The 17,128-nt window shown below is 52.6% G+C and overlaps 4 protein-coding genes across 4 annotated transcripts; all 4 read left to right on the top strand.

Moving 5' to 3' along the window:
• Window positions 1–239: 239 nt before the first annotated feature.
• AB675_80 (uncharacterized protein) lies at window positions 240–1,394 on the top strand (the record flags this gene model as incomplete). The annotated part of the gene is made up of 1 exon (XM_018148520.1): window positions 240–1,394. The coding sequence occupies one exon, from the start codon at window positions 240–242 to the stop codon at window positions 1,392–1,394; it is 1,155 nt and encodes a 384-aa protein (XP_017997665.1).
• An 886-nt stretch (window positions 1,395–2,280) lies between these two features.
• Window positions 2,281–3,542, top strand: AB675_79 (Endo-1,4-beta-xylanase 2; the record flags this gene model as incomplete). The annotated part of the gene is made up of 2 exons (XM_018148411.1): window positions 2,281–2,348; window positions 2,399–3,542. 2 exons carry the CDS (start codon window positions 2,281–2,283, stop codon window positions 3,540–3,542), a joined length of 1,212 nt encoding a protein of 403 aa, XP_017997769.1.
• A 448-nt stretch (window positions 3,543–3,990) lies between these two features.
• On the top strand, window positions 3,991–10,703 carry AB675_78 (Metal resistance protein YCF1; the record flags this gene model as incomplete). The annotated part of the gene is made up of 4 exons (XM_018148304.1): window positions 3,991–5,458; window positions 6,081–10,029; window positions 10,082–10,305; window positions 10,360–10,703. The coding sequence occupies 4 exons, from the start codon at window positions 3,991–3,993 to the stop codon at window positions 10,701–10,703; spliced, it is 5,985 nt and encodes a 1,994-aa protein (XP_017997738.1).
• Window positions 10,704–14,109: 3,406 nt separating this feature from the next.
• Window positions 14,110–16,054, top strand: AB675_77 (uncharacterized protein; the record flags this gene model as incomplete). The annotated part of the gene is made up of 7 exons (XM_018148195.1): window positions 14,110–14,187; window positions 14,240–14,417; window positions 14,468–14,802; window positions 14,863–14,951; window positions 14,994–15,031; window positions 15,079–15,294; window positions 15,342–16,054. 7 exons carry the CDS (start codon window positions 14,110–14,112, stop codon window positions 16,052–16,054), a joined length of 1,647 nt encoding a protein of 548 aa, XP_017997725.1.
• Window positions 16,055–17,128: the final 1,074 nt, after the last annotated feature.

Below are 17,128 nucleotides of genomic sequence, written 5' to 3'. Positions count from 1 at the left end.
CTTTCGAGATTTCGACATAGTCTTTTCGCTTCGGAGGATGAGCGCACCTCTGCAGTGACTTTGAATCGAGCGAATGAACGCCTCGGTGAAGTGACTGTCTTTGGAGACGCCACCGCAATGATGCCCGGTTGTGGTTTGAGTATGTTTCCCCCTGGAGCACATCGCCTCTCGCCAAGTGAGTATATAACCATTGTTGCACTGACATGGTTGGGCAAGAACAAGTTTCAGAGGCCGCCAAGATGTTGCGTCTCATTCTGACAGGTATACTTGCGACTGCTGCTTGGGCAGCGCCTGGAGCCCGATCGCGACAGGCGATGAGCTTCCAATACTTCAACAACCGCACAATCTTTCAGTCTCCGGAAGACTACACAACTCCAGGGACGCTCTATGCACGCGCTATACAGCTCTCGTCGGGCTCACTACTCGCGACGTGGGAGAACTACAGCCCTGAACCGCCGCCAGTCTACTTCCCCATATACCAGTCGGATGACTTGGGCATTTCCTGGTCTGAAATAGCTCGCGTTGAGGACCAGGTAAATGATTATGGTATGAGGTACCAGCCTGACATATATGAGCTTCCTCAAGATTTCGCAGCGTTCAAAGCAGGAGATCTATTCATTGCCGGTTCCAGCATTCCCACAGATCTGAGTTCAACGCACATAGAACTTTACGCTTCGACAGACAAAGGGGTCTCCTGGAATTTCGTCAGCCACATCGCAAGTGGCGGTGTCGCGATTCCAGACAACGGCGAGACGCCAGTGTGGGAGCCCTTCCTGATGCTGCACGAAAACACCCTCATCTGCTACTATTCTGATCAGCGAGATCCGGCTCACGGTCAAAAGCTTGTCCATCAAACGACTACTGATGGTGTCACGTGGTCCGAGATTGTCGATGATGTCTCCTACGCTGAATATACGGCGCGGCCAGGGATGCCGACAGTGGCACAAATGAGCGATGGCCGCTACATCTACACGTATGAATATGGTGGTGGTCCAGAAGACGGCGTGAAGCCGGAAAATTACAGCTTCCCGGTCTTCTACAAAGTCAGCGAGGATCCGTACAACTTCAATGCTGTGGAAGGGCAACCACTTGTGACTAGCGATGCGACCAGGACTGTGCCAAAATCAAGCCCATTTGTCGTGTTCGATACGAACAAGGACCGGATAATAGTGAGCTGTGGCACTAAGAGCGATGTCTATATCAACGATAACTTTGGAGATGTGAATGCATGGCAGAGTCGGCCCAGCGGAGAACGAGTTAGCTATACCCGGAACCTTCATCTCATCAACAACGATGCGGGCGAGACCGTTCTGGGGATAATAGGCGGTGGGGAACTGCCTCCAAGCGAAGGCAATCGTGTTGCGAATGGAGTCGTCAATATGGCAGAATGGTAGCCAGCGGTATATGGTAGGGTTCGTGTAACTTTGGCTGCTCAGGCGGCCTGCTTGGATCCGGACAATTTTCATCTTGACTGCCGACCAATCGCATGGTGCTCATTGACGAATGCTGGTTATACTGTAGGGAAATCTCTCTGGAATTGTTGCGATGTACTATGCGCATCATAGATATTTGCTCTGTAGGTTTCAGCCTCAAATCAAAAGCTGAATGACCTGCGTCTCAGTTCTTGTCGCTCATTTCCCATCAACTTACAGAGGAGAGCAGATATTAGCCGGCAGTGATCGTTAACCGAAGATGCACTAGTCGCGCGAAACTACCGTGATGCCAAGACACAAGGATGATCGACGTGTCGGACCTCCTTTGGATTCCCAACTTTGCTTTCAACCGTGATTAGACTCATCAATTTCATCCACACGCATCTGGAGAATATGCGGGTATACGGGGAAATGCCTTCGACTCGGCAGCATGAGGACATGGTATTATGCTAGCCGAGATGAATATGCACTCCCACTGCAAGCGCCCAGAACATTTACGTGTGCTGTCCTCTGCCAATACCGCGTCGCTGATCATGAATGGAACTCAGGCTGATTTCGCGCAGACAGAACTGCGCAAAGTGATGGACTTGACCTTCCTGCTGTGGCTAGAGAGGCCGTAGCACCAAAGGCGAGTGTGTCCATTGCAGGACCAGGTATGCGAAATGAGGCACAAATTCATCCTACAAGCAGGTACACCACGTGGAATTGTCTGTTCACCTCGTCTATATAAGTGCATATCGCCTTCTCGCCTGTGCCCAAGCGAACGAGCGTTACGCAGCTTCTCAGTCTTTCGTTCATTCTTCGTTTGCCTCCTGTGCCGTTGTCTTTCAGACAGACAGCTCCAGTCATGCATTTCTCTACGCTGACCGCAGCCGTGCTGGTCCTTGCCGGTACAAGCATCGCCAGTCCCGTTTGGTGAGTGGTCGTTATCACTAGCACATGCATGAGGACTAACACTACCCCAGGTCGGACGCCCCAGCAGCTCCAACACCACCGGCGCCGCCCAAAGGAGGCCCCGGCGGACCACCCAAGCCTCCTGGCCCTCCAGCACCGCCAGGAGGGGGACCAGGTAAACCACCAGGACCACCAGGGCCACCTCAGCAACCGACCGGCCTCAATGCTGCGATTAAGTCTCGTGGCAAGGAATGGTTCGGAACCGCTCTCACCATCCGCAACGACACGGCCGAGCGCGCCATCCTCACGAATATCAACGAGATTGGTTCCGTGACCCCAGAGAACGCTATGAAGTGGGAGTCGACCGAGCCCAACCGCGGAAACTTCACCTTTGCGGACGCCGACGCGATCGCTGCTTTCGCTACAGCGAATGGTAAGGAGATTCACTGTCACAACTTTGTGTGGCACAGCCAGCTTGCGCCGTGGGTCACTGAAGGCAACTTCGACAACGCTACGCTTATCCAGATCATGAAGGATCATATCTACGCGCTTGGCGGCAGGTATAAGGACGTCTGCACTCGGTGGGACGTGGTCAATGAGGCTCTAAACGAGAACGGCACGTATCGTTCAAGCGTCTGGTACGACACCATTGGGGAAGCTTTCCTCCCGATTGCCTTCAGGTTTGCCGCGGAGGCGACTCCAAAGTCGAAGCTGTACTACAACGACTACAACTTAGAATACGGCCAGAACAAGACTGCTGGCGCAGCACGGATCGTCGAATTGATCAAGTCTTATGGTGTGCGCATCGATGGCGTCGGCTTCCAAGCTCACCTTGCTGCAGAGGCTACGGGTACAGTGCCCGATGGCCCACCATCCCACGATACCTTGGTCGGAAGTCTTGAGACCATGACCAATCTGGGCGTGGATGTTGCGTATACGGAGTTGGATCTGAGAGTCAACACGACCGACGCTGATGGATTCGAGGCTTCGCCAGCAAGCTTGGAGGCACAGGCTGATGCTTACTCGACAGTGGTGTCGAGCTGTATGGATGTGAAGAGGTGCCGAGGTATCACGGTCTGGGGCATCTCTGACAGGTATTCTTGGATCCCAGGCGTCTTCCCTGGTGAGGGAGCTGCGCTTCTGTGGGATGCGGATTTCCAGAAGAAGGCGGCGTACAATGCTACGTTGGAGACGATCTTGAGCTATCGGCCATGAAGGAGTGAACGATGGCGAAGAGGAGCAGGAAAAGAGATTCAATAAGTGGTCGTAGGAAGTGGCCAGATAGTTGTACTGAATAGCTAAGAGTTGTGTTGCCGATCTCGTTTGATTTGCCTCACTCGTGCCAAGGAAGCTTTTCAAGGCAACCAGCCCCCAACATGGTGTCGGTACGAATTTGCCACGAATGACGCGCAGAGCTGAGAGTGTCAGGCCCTTTTTGATCTCATGGAGGTTCTTCCGTTCGTGTCCCTACTCTCACGCCGTTGCGATCAGGCTGCAAGTCTTTCGAGACGAACCCGAAGGAATGCTGGAATTCGTGGAGGAAGACCCCGGTCAGCGGAACTCCAGACGAGCCAAAGCTTTACGTCGAGCAAAGGTGAGGGCACATGCTGCTGTTTATGGCAACGCAGGCAGAGAGCGAGTTGTTGATGCGCCTTCTTCGACAATGGTCTCGCGATTGTCGCCGTCAGAAACACGTTCGTTGTCTTACTACCAATACAGAACCGCCAAGCAATTTAGCGGTTACAACGATTATATTTTCTGGACACAACTCGTACTCCAACTCGCTGACTCGTACCCGACCATCGCCCACGACCTTATTGCCGTTGGAGCCTACCACGAAGCACTGGAGACCAAGAATCGAAAGCTGCAGGAGTTTGCCTTAGCTCAGGGTCGCAAATCCGTGGCGTGGATCAACAGGCACTACGATTCCGTGCCGCTGTCGGCACTAATAGGGCATGCGATCATCCAGTCTCAGCTCTCGAGGTTCATGAGTCGGCGTGCTCACCGGCAGACACTCAGGACGCAGCAGACATTGATTGAACTTCCCGGTCGAGATTCGTTGAACCTCAGGGATCTTGTGAGAAGGCAACAGAATCGACAATGTCATCTTCTTGATCCTGTCCCGCTTTTGAGGCAGGCAATTTTTGAGCCGCCCGACTTGTCAGACGACCATGCGGTGCCGATGAGGAACATCGACGACGCACGATCACTTCTTGAACCCATTGTTCAGACGCTAGCTTTGCAAGCTCAAAGAGGCCGCAAGCTTCCGTATTACCTGCTGGAGCAATGGTACGTATCCTTCGGCCAGATTAGACCTACATGTGATGCGATCGGCGGGTGCACTCTTCATGCAGCAGCTGGTATGGCTTTGCTGGAGGTTGAGCGCTTGGTCGAGTCTTATGGAAATACTTCCTACCTCTTCGCCAACATCAAAATTGGACAATTCAACAACAAGCGTCTGCCGTCGTCACACCTGCCGAGAAGTGACCTTGAGGTCATCGATGCTGTCGCTGACGCCTTCGAAGCGGCCTTGGATACGAACACGGTAACAGAAAAGACTGCAAATGTCCAACATTACAAATTTGGCATTGACAATAGTCTGCGAGAGCTCGTGGGCCAGGCCGGGCTGGGCTGTCGACGTCGTGGACAACGCAGGCGTCTGTTGCAGCTGGTCGACCGCGCTAGAGCATCTGGTGGTCACGAAGCTTATAACTTACTTGCACAGGTGCTTGAATGTGTGCAAGCTCTTGAAGTGGGAGGGCTGACCTACAATGAAGACTCCTTGTCGGTGGTTGAGACATGCGGCGATCTGATACCGCGTGAACAGCGCGTAAAGCTACATGGCCTGGCGTTCGGTGTCACGCCTGGCAGACTCAGGTTGGATTTCGTGCGTTGGCCATGGTCCTACACCAACAATCCTGACAACGACAAGGGACGGCTGGAGAGTGCTTGGATCGGGTCAGAGGATGCAACTGATGCAGTGAACACGACTGCTGATCGGTTCTGCGAGCACATCGATGTCCCTCATGGGGATGAGGAGCTGGCATGGTATGCCGGTCCAGGCTATGTGACTTACCCGTCTGGTGAGCGGCTAGCAGATGGGTCTGAGGCCATGGAGACTATACGTCCGCGTGAGTACTTCTTCAACCTACCTAGCGTATGATGGACGTCTTCAGAATTGGATTGCATGCAGCACAATGTCATGTCGCCAGTCTCGTGCGAGAAGACTCGACTGGGCTGGCTCGACTGACCTGGTGGGGCGTGGGTAGATAGAGCTTAATCAGTCGTGCTTTCATCGCGATCAGATCAGTTATCGATCACTTCAGATTCACTCCCGAGACTACCTGGATAAGTGAAGACAAATCTGCAAATGCAATGTATGCGTACCTGTAAGTGACTCTCGAGCAACGGAGACACAGCTCAACGCGATGAACGGAACTTGCGCCTGGAGTTATCGGGTTTAGGCTTAGTCATAAGCCCCACCGTTTCTCCAACGATCGAACTTTCTGCTTGCGCCGGCGTAGTATTGTCGTCAATGCACCGCGCGGTCTTTGTCGCCTCATTGCGCCTCCTTCCCATAGCTTGACGTGATCGCATGCTTGGGACACTTGGTAACTGTAGGGGTGCCTGATACGGAGCATGGGAGAGGTACAGATACCACTGGCAACCACAAGCCTGCGGCCTGCTGAGCTTCTTGACGTATTCGCCGTCGCGAAGCACCACCACCACCATGAGCCTTCTGCAGAAATCCAGAGGGTTGGGGCCCTATAAGTGACCTTCGATACGACTTCACGCCGTGTTTCCTCGATCTATGGCTTCTGTTCGTCGCAGTATGGGGCATATTATGTGGAAGTGCCGCACTGTGGTACTTGTTCAAGAAGCGCATCCCACAAGAGGTTCCGAAGAACTGGCACTTCTACACGAAGCTATGTGTCGTCGGCGTCATCGCCTTGACGACAGCTTTGCAAGCTGCTCTACAGATAGAGCAGCTTCCTGGGATATGGATGAAAGACATTCGGTTCTATACCACAGTCCTCCTGCTGGTATCGCTGGGCTTCATCTTCGCTATACAGTATCACGAGCATTGGAGGTCTAGAAATCCGAACGGTGTCGTGCTGTTCTACTGGGTGTTCTTCATCATAGCTCATGGCGTCAAGCTCAGATCTCTGGTTTCAAGAGAAGTCTACGAGGTCCGGCTGCCATACTTTGTTGTCTTCACCACAAGTTTGGGTTTTGGGATCATCGAGTTCATTCTGGAATATCTTGTACCGAAGAAGAAGAGCGTATACGACGCACTTGGAGCTGAAGATGAATGTCCAGTTGAATATGCGGACGTGTTCTCGCTCCTCACCTTCGCCTGGATGACTCCACTGATGCGTTTTGGCTACAAGAACTTCTTGACCGCCGATGACTTGTGGAATCTGCGGTCGAGGGATACGACCAAAGCTACGGGCGATATGCTTCAGGAGGCATGGAATCGTCAGCTGGAACGAAAGAAGCCAAATCTGTGGTTCGCACTCGGACAAGCTTTTGGTGGTCCTTACCTACGTGGAGCTATCATCAAGACGATCAGCGATTGTCTGGCGTTCGTTCAGCCTCAGCTACTCAGGCTTCTGATCACCTTTGTAGAGTCCTACAGAGACGGCAACGAGCCAGAGCCTGCTGTCAGAGGTGTCGCAATCGCGCTGGCCATGTTTGTCACCTCGGTATCCCAGACTGCTGCACTTCACCAATACTTTCAGCGAGCGTTCGAAACCGGTATGCGGATCAAGGCATCTCTGACAGCAATGATCTATGGGAAATCGCTTAAACTCTCCAACGAGTCACGAGCGACAAAATCGACCGGCGACATCGTGACCTACATGAGCGTTGATCAGCAACGATTGTCGGACTTGGCTCAATGGGGACAGCAATTGTGGTCTGCACCATTCCAGATTACTCTCTGCATGCTCTCACTCTATCAATTGGTTGGCGTATCGTGCTTCGCCGGGGTGGCAGCCATGGTGCTTATGGTTCCTATCAATGGCTTCATTGCTCGATTCATGAAGAAGCTGCAGCTCTCCCAGATGAAGTACAAGGACAGTCGTGCAAGGTTGATGACCGAGATCCTGAACAATATGAAGAGCATCAAGCTGTACGCGTGGGGCTCGGCATTCATGGACAAGCTCAGCCATGTCAGGAACGAACAAGAGCTCAACAACCTGCGGAAGATTGGTGCGGCGCAGTCATTCGCAACATTCACCTGGTCTAGTACACCCTTCTTCGTCTCATGCTCGACTTTCGCGGTGTTTGTCCTAGTGGAGAATCGGCCTCTGACGACGGATCTCGTGTTCCCGGCCCTGACGCTGTTCAATTTGCTCACTTTTCCATTGACTGTCCTGCCCATGGTCATTACTAGTATCGTCGAGGCGTCGGTGGCTGTGGGCCGGTTGACTGAGTTCCTGACCACTGATGAGCTTCAAGAAAATGCTGTACGTTTCATCGATGAGCCGAGCGAGCGCAGCGGCGATGAGTCGGTCAGCATCAAGGAGGCAAGCTTCACATGGGACAAGAACCAAGCCAAGAACGTTCTGCAAAACATCAACTTCAAGGCAAACAAGGGCGAGCTGACCTGCATCGTTGGTCGGGTGGGATCTGGCAAGTCATCGATACTGCAGTCAATTCTCGGAGACTTATGGAAACTGAACGGCGAGGTCGTGGTACGCGGTAGGATCGCGTATGTCGCGCAACAGCCGTGGGTGATGAACGCCAGTGTCAAAGACAACATTACCTTCGGTCATCGTTGGGACCCGCACTTCTACAATCAGACTGTCAATGCGTGTGCTTTACACGACGACTTTAGGCAGCTACCTGATGGCGACCAAACGGAAGTCGGAGAAAGGGGAATATCTCTCTCAGGCGGACAAAAAGCACGCCTCACCTTAGCTAGAGCTGTGTACGCCAGGGCAGATGTATATTTACTGGACGATGTGCTTTCTGCTGTCGACCAGCATGTTGGGCGTCACTTGATTAACAACGTCCTGGGAGCGAATGGGCTACTCAGCGGGAAGGTGCGCATCCTCGCAACCAATGCTATCAACGTGCTCAAGGAGTCAGACTATGTATACCTTCTTCGTGACCAGACAGTCCTTGAGAAGGGTACGTACCAGCAGCTGATGGCAATGCGTGGTGAAGTAGCCAACATCATCAAATCTGCGACCAATGAGGATCAGCGCGAAGATACTTCGGAAGACAAGAGTCCTAGTATTGAAGGCATGGAAAGCGATGACTCTACGGCAATACACGACGAACTCGATCCCGAAGAAGCTGAAGAAGCCCGTCAAGAAATTGGTGGTCTTGCTCCCCTCCGCACCGGACCTTCCAGGCCATCGAACTTTGGACGCAAGACAAGTCGCGCGACGTTGCGGCGAGCTTCCACAGCATCCTTCCACGGTCCTATCGGCGTCACCGACGAAGAGGCTGGCTTGAAAAGTAAACAGACCAAGGAAACTCAGGAGCAGGGCAAGGTCAAATGGTCTGTCTACACAAGTTACGCCAAAGAAAGCAATCTCATCGCTGTCGGCGTCTATTTCGTCGCTTTGCTTGCTGCTCAGACGGCACAAATAGGTGGAAGTTTCTGGCTTCGGGAGTGGTCTGAGGAAAATGAACGTACAGGAACAAATCCGCATGTTGGCAAGTACATCGGCATCTACTTTGCGTTCGGTATCGGTGGTGCTGCTCTGGTGGTCATCCAGACGCTACTTCTTTGGATCTTCTGCTCGATTGAAGCATCCCGAAAGCTACACGATCGTATGGCTTATGCCATATTCCGCTCTCCGATGAGCTTCTTCGACACTACACCAGTTGGCCGCATCCTAAACCGCTTTTCAAGCGATATCTATAGGGTCGATGAAGTGATCGCGCGGACTTTCAACATGCTTTTTGTGAACTCCAGCCGAGCATTCTTCACGATCGGCGTCATTACCTTCTCGACTCCCGTCTTCCTCGTCATGGTCATCCCACTGGGAGCGATCTACGTCGTCTATCAGAAATACTATCTTCGTACGTCGAGAGAGCTCAAACGCCTGGACAGCGTCAGCCGCAGCCCGATCTTTGCCCACTTCCAAGAATCGCTGGGCGGTGTGGCCACCATCCGAGCGTACCGACAACAAGCTCGTTTCATCCTCGAGAATGAGTGGCGAATGGATGCCAACCTTCGGGCTTATTTCCCTTCTGTGAGTGCCAATAGATGGCTGGCAGTCCGTCTTGAGTTCATCGGCTCGATCATCATCTTATCTTCGGCAATCTTCGCGATCGTCTCCGTAACTACCGGCAGTGGGCTTTCAGCCGGCACGGTGGGCCTTGCAATGTCTTATGCCCTGCAAATTACGGCATCCCTGAATTGGATAGTCCGGCAGACAGTCGAGGTTGAGACGAACATTGTCTCTGTGGAGCGAGTTCTGGAGTACGCGAATCTTCCAAGCGAAGCGCAGGACGTCATCTTCAAGAAGCGGCCTAACATCGGCTGGCCAGCGAACGGCCAGATCTCAATCAAGAATTACTCAACCCGATACCGGGAGGGTCTTGATCCGGTGCTCAAGGACATATCCTTGAGCATCAACGCAAAGGAGAAGATTGGGGTTGTTGGTCGCACAGGGGCGGGGAAATCGTCGCTCACACTTGCACTGTTCCGAATCATCGAACCAATCTCCGGGAACATCAGGTATGTGCTCCAGAATCTAAGGCCAAATGTCACCTTGCTAATCAGACTGTAGCATCGATCAGCTCAACACCTCCACAATTGGATTGCTGGACCTTCGGAGGAGGCTTGCAATCATACCTCAGGATGCTGCGTTATTTGAGGGCAGTATCCGAGACAACCTGGACCCTCGTCATGTCCACGATGACACTGAGCTTTGGAGTGTCCTAGATCACGCCCGCCTCAAAGAACATGTGTCAAGCATGGAAGGTGGGCTCGACGCTAAGGTCAATGAAGGCGGTAAGTCAACCCCCACCAAAAGTGCAGAGCACGAAATGCTGACTGCTATGACAGGCTCGAACCTAAGCCAAGGTCAACGGCAATTGGTGTCACTCGCACGAGCTCTTCTGACACCAAGCAACATTCTGGTGTTGGACGAAGCCACGGCGGCAGTGGACGTCGAAACGGATACTATGCTGCAAGCCACACTCAGGAACACAATGTTTGAGAACAGGACAATCATCACTATTGCTCACCGGATCAATACTATTCTGGACTCGGATCGGATCGTGGTGCTTCAGCAGGGTAAGGTAGCTGAATTTGACACACCTCGAGCGCTGATTGCACGGAGGGGTCTGTTCTACGAACTTGTGCGCGAGGCGGGCCTGCTCGATAACTTCGGCAATGGTCATGCCTGAAGGCTCGATCAAGATATGCAGTGAGCCTCAAGGAACCGGTCGATCGGGTCTGTGTCTCGCTCGTGGATCGTAAAACCGAGTAGCTGGGTCTGAGCGGACGTCCTACTCAGGTTGGCTTCACCTCCGCGCGATACAGACAGGGTGTTCTGACGCGGGAAGTGGTGGCACAGAATGACAGGCCAGGACTTGTCGTCCTGCTTTTTACGTGGACGACGTGCGAGATCACCGTTCTTCGGTGCCGTTGCCTCAGCCACTGTGTCAAATCGGAAGCTGGAGTCAGCGGCCATTGAGAAATATGGGATAGTGCTGGACAGGCAAAAGGAGGCTTTTATCCTTCTTAACCCTTCAGGGGCCGAAGCATTATCGCTTCCATCTCACGAGAAGCCCAATAGAGGCATGGAGATACAGAGTGCTACCGGCAGAGTGGTAGCTGTACATACGGAAGCCGAACCTGTCTTACCCTTGCCAGAGAACCTTTTGACCCCTGACGTCTGGATGTATACTTTGGCAGCACGTGGTGAATGTGACAAATGGCGACTCCAGTCCTTGCAACACCATCGATGACAATATTGAAGTTCTCAGAAAGTGCTGGGCAACTGCATAGTGTCGCTATGACAAGTCCCAGGTAGGCCACTTCTGCGATGGCTTCGACATCGGATATCACTCAGAGTTGGAGCAGTCCCGACACCATGGTTTTGTCAAAAGCCACGGCGCCATGCTGTGCTATGCTCAGTCTCCGAAGACTCCTGAAGTACCGCATGATGCCATCTGCGCGCCGAAACTTCGGTCAATGACTTGCAGCGTTTGCGATTACCCCTGCTCGTCAGAGCCTCCGCGAATCTTTCTCTGATCTTGTACCACCTTTATACCTTGCTCGCTGGTCTAAGCATGTTTATGGCTACACTCGGAGGAGATCGAATCGTCGCACAGCAGCTTGTGTGCTTCCGATGTGGATCGACGATACTCGAGCTTGACTTTCTCTCCTGGCCCTCGAGATTGGCGGCCAGAATATTCTGCAGGTCGCGACCCCCACGAGATGGGTCCTTCTTCAGTTGAAGGATTGGGAGCTGTGTGCGACTGCCTCAGACTTTGCTTCAGCGTAGCTCAGCACATGGCTCACTACACTCACTCGAGCCAACACATGCGCTTACGAGATTCGTATCCGTGTAGCAGAATAGTGCTAAGTGAAGGTCTATTCTAGAACTATCCTAGACCGGCATCGAGGCGAGATGTTTGATATCGACATCGACTACAGGATTTCGCCTACGTTGCCAGGTACCTACATCGTTGACAGGCACGGCTTACAGGACGACTGCCGGACCCTAGCAGGTACAAACCGTGCTAAGACAACACCACACGATTCGGATCTAAAAGACTCCAAGCCACTTTGACCCACTTCGTTCAAGTTCCGGACTGTTGCTGGAGATCTCGCCTCATCCTGGCAAACCCTACAACAAGCAACGGTGCTGATAGGAGCCAACGAATCCGTCGGATTTCCAATTGACTGCTTGGTCTATGCACGACATGCTGACCGGACTCCATCATTCACCTCTGTTTAAAGATGCTGATTTCTTCACCTGACGGAGCGGGCCTCTTCGCGCTGGGCCGTTCCTTGTTTACGGTGAGCTCCCACGTGCCTGCCTGTTGTATTCCTGCAATAGCTCCGCGCACTGATCCCTCTTCCTTCATAGGCATTGCAGTACTACTTTTCCAAGCCAGTAGAAATTCGGTTACACAAACGCCGGGGGACCATGCTGTTTTGCAGCTGGCCACAAACCATCGGAAGACTGCGTGCTCTTCCCCGTGCCCAGCCTGCGTTTGATTGGTGCTGATGCTTGCAGTCGCGCAGTAGTCATGGCAGACTATCTCACCAGGCTCGATTGCCTCAGCACCGCCGGGTGCATTTCCTCTCGTTTTTCTCGGATCCAACTTGCTAAGCATACCAGCGGCGCCCTACGGAGTGCTTCATTATAGCGATGCATACACCGAGAGGGAGTCTTTCTTCAATCCAGATCGACTCTTCTGTTACCTCCTCTTGGTTCTATCCTGGGATCACTATCCGAGACTCGCCACTTCTGAGTGGTCTCAATAAGACTTAGTGCGCGACACGACTACTTCTGGCGGCCCAGGAAACGGCCTGATCCTTGTCCTCACCGACTTGCACTACCCCAGAGTCGATTGGCCCCTCCTGCAGCTATCCCACCCCTCACCTTGTCGAGAACCCAAGACCACCCAAGACGATAGTACTCCGAAGGACTGTGCAACATGGGCGGTGCTTCAGATTACGACTGGAGTTGGCCTGCACCCGTGCCAGTCTCTATCCCGATATACATGGCGGTAGTCTGAATGGGACCCTCGGAACCACAGAAATACTCCTCGTCAATCTACCTTGCCCAATACCTTGGGAGGGCTGCTGTTACGACCGCAGTAGTCTTAACTACGATCCGCCGCCTCCCGTATCCATTCTCTAAACTAACTGCACAGCAATCAGTTGCTGCTGTTATCGCCAATCTCGTCGCCCTAGGACCACTGATCGAGACCACTTGCCTCACGGGCCAATACACAGCCGATCCATCTCCACGAGCAAGCATCATCGTCTCTCTGGGAGGGCGATTTTGCCTCAGACAAGTTTGTTTGCTCTGGACGCACGCTCCCACCATCCTGAGGGTGTCTACCTGCGAGCAACAGTTCTTGCCTTCTTTCCACCACCTCGTCCTCCCGCTTCCGTCCATCTCCCACTGGACAACTTCCACTACGGAAACATCCTGAGCTCTCGATGAGTGCATGCTAGAGGAGAGTCGTTAGCGGAAAAATCCAGTCATAAACTGGTCGGCCCTGTCTTGATTTTTTGCATTTTCTGTTTTTGTATGCGTTGCTAGGAGGCTTTTGCCCGATCGCGTCTGCTTTTGTTTGTTGAGCACCATCCACATTGAGGATTTTCGTCGACGAGCGAGCTGGAAGGAACACCCAAACTCCGCAAAAGCGAAGGAGAAAACTGGATCTATTCAGGTACGTTGACTTACACAACGGCTCTCTGAACTCAATCTGCGACTAGATTTTGCTGGGTTGAACTACTTGGACTGCCGCAAATCTTGAACAGTGAATCGGAGCCCAAAAGGCCAGTCAGAGGGTGATGCGACCCTTTGGGTGTCCACCTGGCCAAGCCGGGGGATGCCCTCGCCCGGGACTTTGCGCCTAGGAAGGCTCGCTCCGGGCATTCGAATACCCACTCACTTCCACATTGTCGATAGCCTATTTGCTAACGGAAATGTTTTCCAGCACCTATTCCAACAACTATACGCCCTCCAAGCACTCCCTATGCTACCCAGACTGAGCATATACTTGCCGACGTACGATCAAGTTGGCAATGACTCTACATGGTACCATGTTGCCATCGTCTCACTCCATGAAGCATGGAGACCCTGATCCTTTCGATATCATGAACCCTCTCCAACTACGACCAAGGACTAAACGCTCCGCTGAGGTTGGTGGTTTACATAACATATTGCTCGTGTCCCTACTAAACAGTGCTACAGAAGCGTCAGCCTGAGATGAGGCCCGATGATTATTCTCATTATGTTGCCATCTGTCTTGATGATGAGGGAAGGGCTGTGCTTAAGTCGAGCAAAAACATGAAGGAGTACAGAACGCACATCCTAGATCCGGAGGCCAGAGGCAGGTTCAACCACTACGTCAAAGCGTTCCTTCAGGATGGTGAGCGGAGCCCTTCGTGACCACCGACAGGAATATGCTGACAAGACTAGACCTGGCTTCAACAAAGCGCCCGAAACCACGCAAGTCGTCCACCACCCAGTCGGTTGAGACCCGACCACGAGAGGATCAAGCAAAGCCATATCCTCGCAAGTCCGTCAAACGTCGACACCAGCTTGATATGGACGGCTACATGCAATCGTCATACTTCATCAACGACTCTGCCATGCAAGCCGAGCAACAGCTATCTGGACTTCGAAAGATGGCATTATCCATCAGTGACGAGACGGCCCAGGAGCGCTGGTTCGCTGCAGCTTTCAAAGCTGTCCAACAGATTGGTTGCCGCACCATGGCCAAAGTATGGATCAAGAAGATCCACCCCAAGAAGGTAGGTCTAGTGTCTGGAGAGATGCCAGTCTAGAAGTACGCTGTTCTGACTCGTTCATAGCAATCAACCCATCCATACAATGGCAACGTGCCGCGGGATTCCATTGCTGACGCTAATCGAACAAAGCCACCATACTGGCCACATGATACGTGCTTCCTGATTTGTGCAGTGGCTGGCTGACATTCTTACAGTGTCAAGCACAAGGAGCCGGACCATATTGATAAGACAGGTGAGACCTTTTTCGTCTTCGAGGACATTGACTGATCTTCCCGATAGAGCGGACCAAGCTACTCGTTCACCTGATCATCAACACTCCGCAGAGGCAGATCAGAGCCTCCTCAGATGAGCCTGTATACATTCGTGCTGTCGAGCTCCTGGCCGCTCTTGAAGAAAAGAAAGGAGACTTCAAGGAAGATAAATGGGCCATCGTCCAAGAAATAATCTCCGTCCGTGATCAGCTGGAAGAGTACAACAGTGGCAACATGTACATTGGTGGGTATTGATGGAGGTTGATTATAACCGTTTGCTGACATGTCCAGATCCTAGTGCCACCATTCTAGTCAGCGACTATGAGACCGAGAACAAGAGCAAGAAGAACAGCGAACCAGAAGCCGACGAAGTTGAAGCCGATGCCGATGAACAGGTCATAGTCACTCCTGCCTCGGAGGAACCTCCAATCGCACCTTCTCCTGAAGATCAGATCCGTCAGATCACACAGTCTTCGGCTCGATCTGGCCATGATATCAAGCCTGTGATCAATCATGACAGCCTCCAAGTCGCCCCAAGCGAGGATCTGGATTTCATCCCGATGATGGACGAAGATGACAAACAAATGGCTGATCAACAGGCAGCCTTCGACATCCAGCAGCAGATGGTCAACCGCTCAGCCTTCATGCCTATGACCTCATCTCAGAGCCACCCAGCATTAACTGTCGATACTCAGAACCTGTATGGCTTCAAGAATGCCTCAAAAGTCGGCCGCCATGCAACACACCATGCAGGTAGTATGCGTCAGAAGCAATACAGTCGCCGTGATCTGCAGCAACAACAGGAGATGATGCTCATGCAAAGCTGGCCCAATGGCGACGCTATCAGCGGCGGACCGAACTCGTCACCCAATGATTTCCTACCCGTCGAGTACACCTTCAACGGTGCCCAATGCGCCACACCTATACCGAACCAGACCTTCCGCATGGCAGAAGTCGCGCTTTCCTCCCTGACGGACGGTAGCTCATCGATTGATATGCCTTGAGTGCCACTACTCTGCTCCCGGGTGAATCTCATCATCTGCCGATGCATCATCCGGCCCACTACGCACAACAATTTCCGCATCACCCTGCGTCAACGCCAACACCATTCTTGCACAGCGTCGGCATTCCACACCATGGCATGAGCCGACCAATTCCAACGCGAACGATGAGCAGTGCTTCCCATCACCATCAGGTGGGACTGATGGATGCGCAGCATCACCAGCAGATGGCTGCTGCAGCTGCAGTCGCCGCACATGATCTGTATTTTCCGAGCTGAACATCAAGCTCTAGTTAAGATTGAGAACTGGGAGGCCGCTTATTGCTTTTCACGGTGTTGGGCTTCCGAAACCGAAGTTTCCTCTGTGGACATGGTCGACGGCGTGAGCAACAGCAGCTTCCGCAGCTATCGGCAAAACGGGGACCTTGACCTAATCTGCGACCCAGCTGCCGATTGCCAATTGTTCGACCAAGCGACTGTTCGAGCCTCAGCAGCAGTCTTCGACAAATCTCCTGCTCTGCTGGGATCCCGAGTTTGCTGGCGTCATCAGACGTCAGCTGTCACCATATCGTGAAGTGTCGGTTCTGGAGGGCTCTTCAATAGCCAATGCCCAGTTCCAGCTCTGCCTCCTAAGGATGTGGTCTTCACTGCTTCGCAATATACGATCTTGGACACAGCTCCCGGGGCACCATCTCCTCGGCTCTCGTCGACGTCCGACAAATCACCACCAGGTAGCCTCGTTTCACTCAACATCAGAGGCCGTCATACATATGCCATGGGCGCGGAAAAATGCCAAGACCGCGTCTAATACACCTCATTCCACCATCAAACCTGTACAAATACACACGACACATGCAAAAGCGCCAACGCACACATATTTCGGGTTGCTATATCGTTATCTGCTTTTGGAATTTGCGCATATCCAGTTTTGAACATTTACAAAGTACCTTGCTTATTTGCTTTACCTTTTGTTTACGAGGCTCAAAGTACGCCTCAGAAAAAGTCTGCCGCGATCGACATTGGAATCGAGAAGCCATGTCGCGCGAGGGGATAGCGATGGAGTGGTTGAATTAATGGG

This window comes from Cyphellophora attinorum (assembly GCF_001299255.1).
Source record: "Cyphellophora attinorum strain CBS 131958 chromosome Unknown Contig22, whole genome shotgun sequence".
Taxonomy (NCBI): Eukaryota; Fungi; Ascomycota; class Eurotiomycetes; order Chaetothyriales; family Cyphellophoraceae; genus Cyphellophora; species Cyphellophora attinorum.
This window is presented reverse-complemented; position numbering and strand designations above follow the sequence as displayed.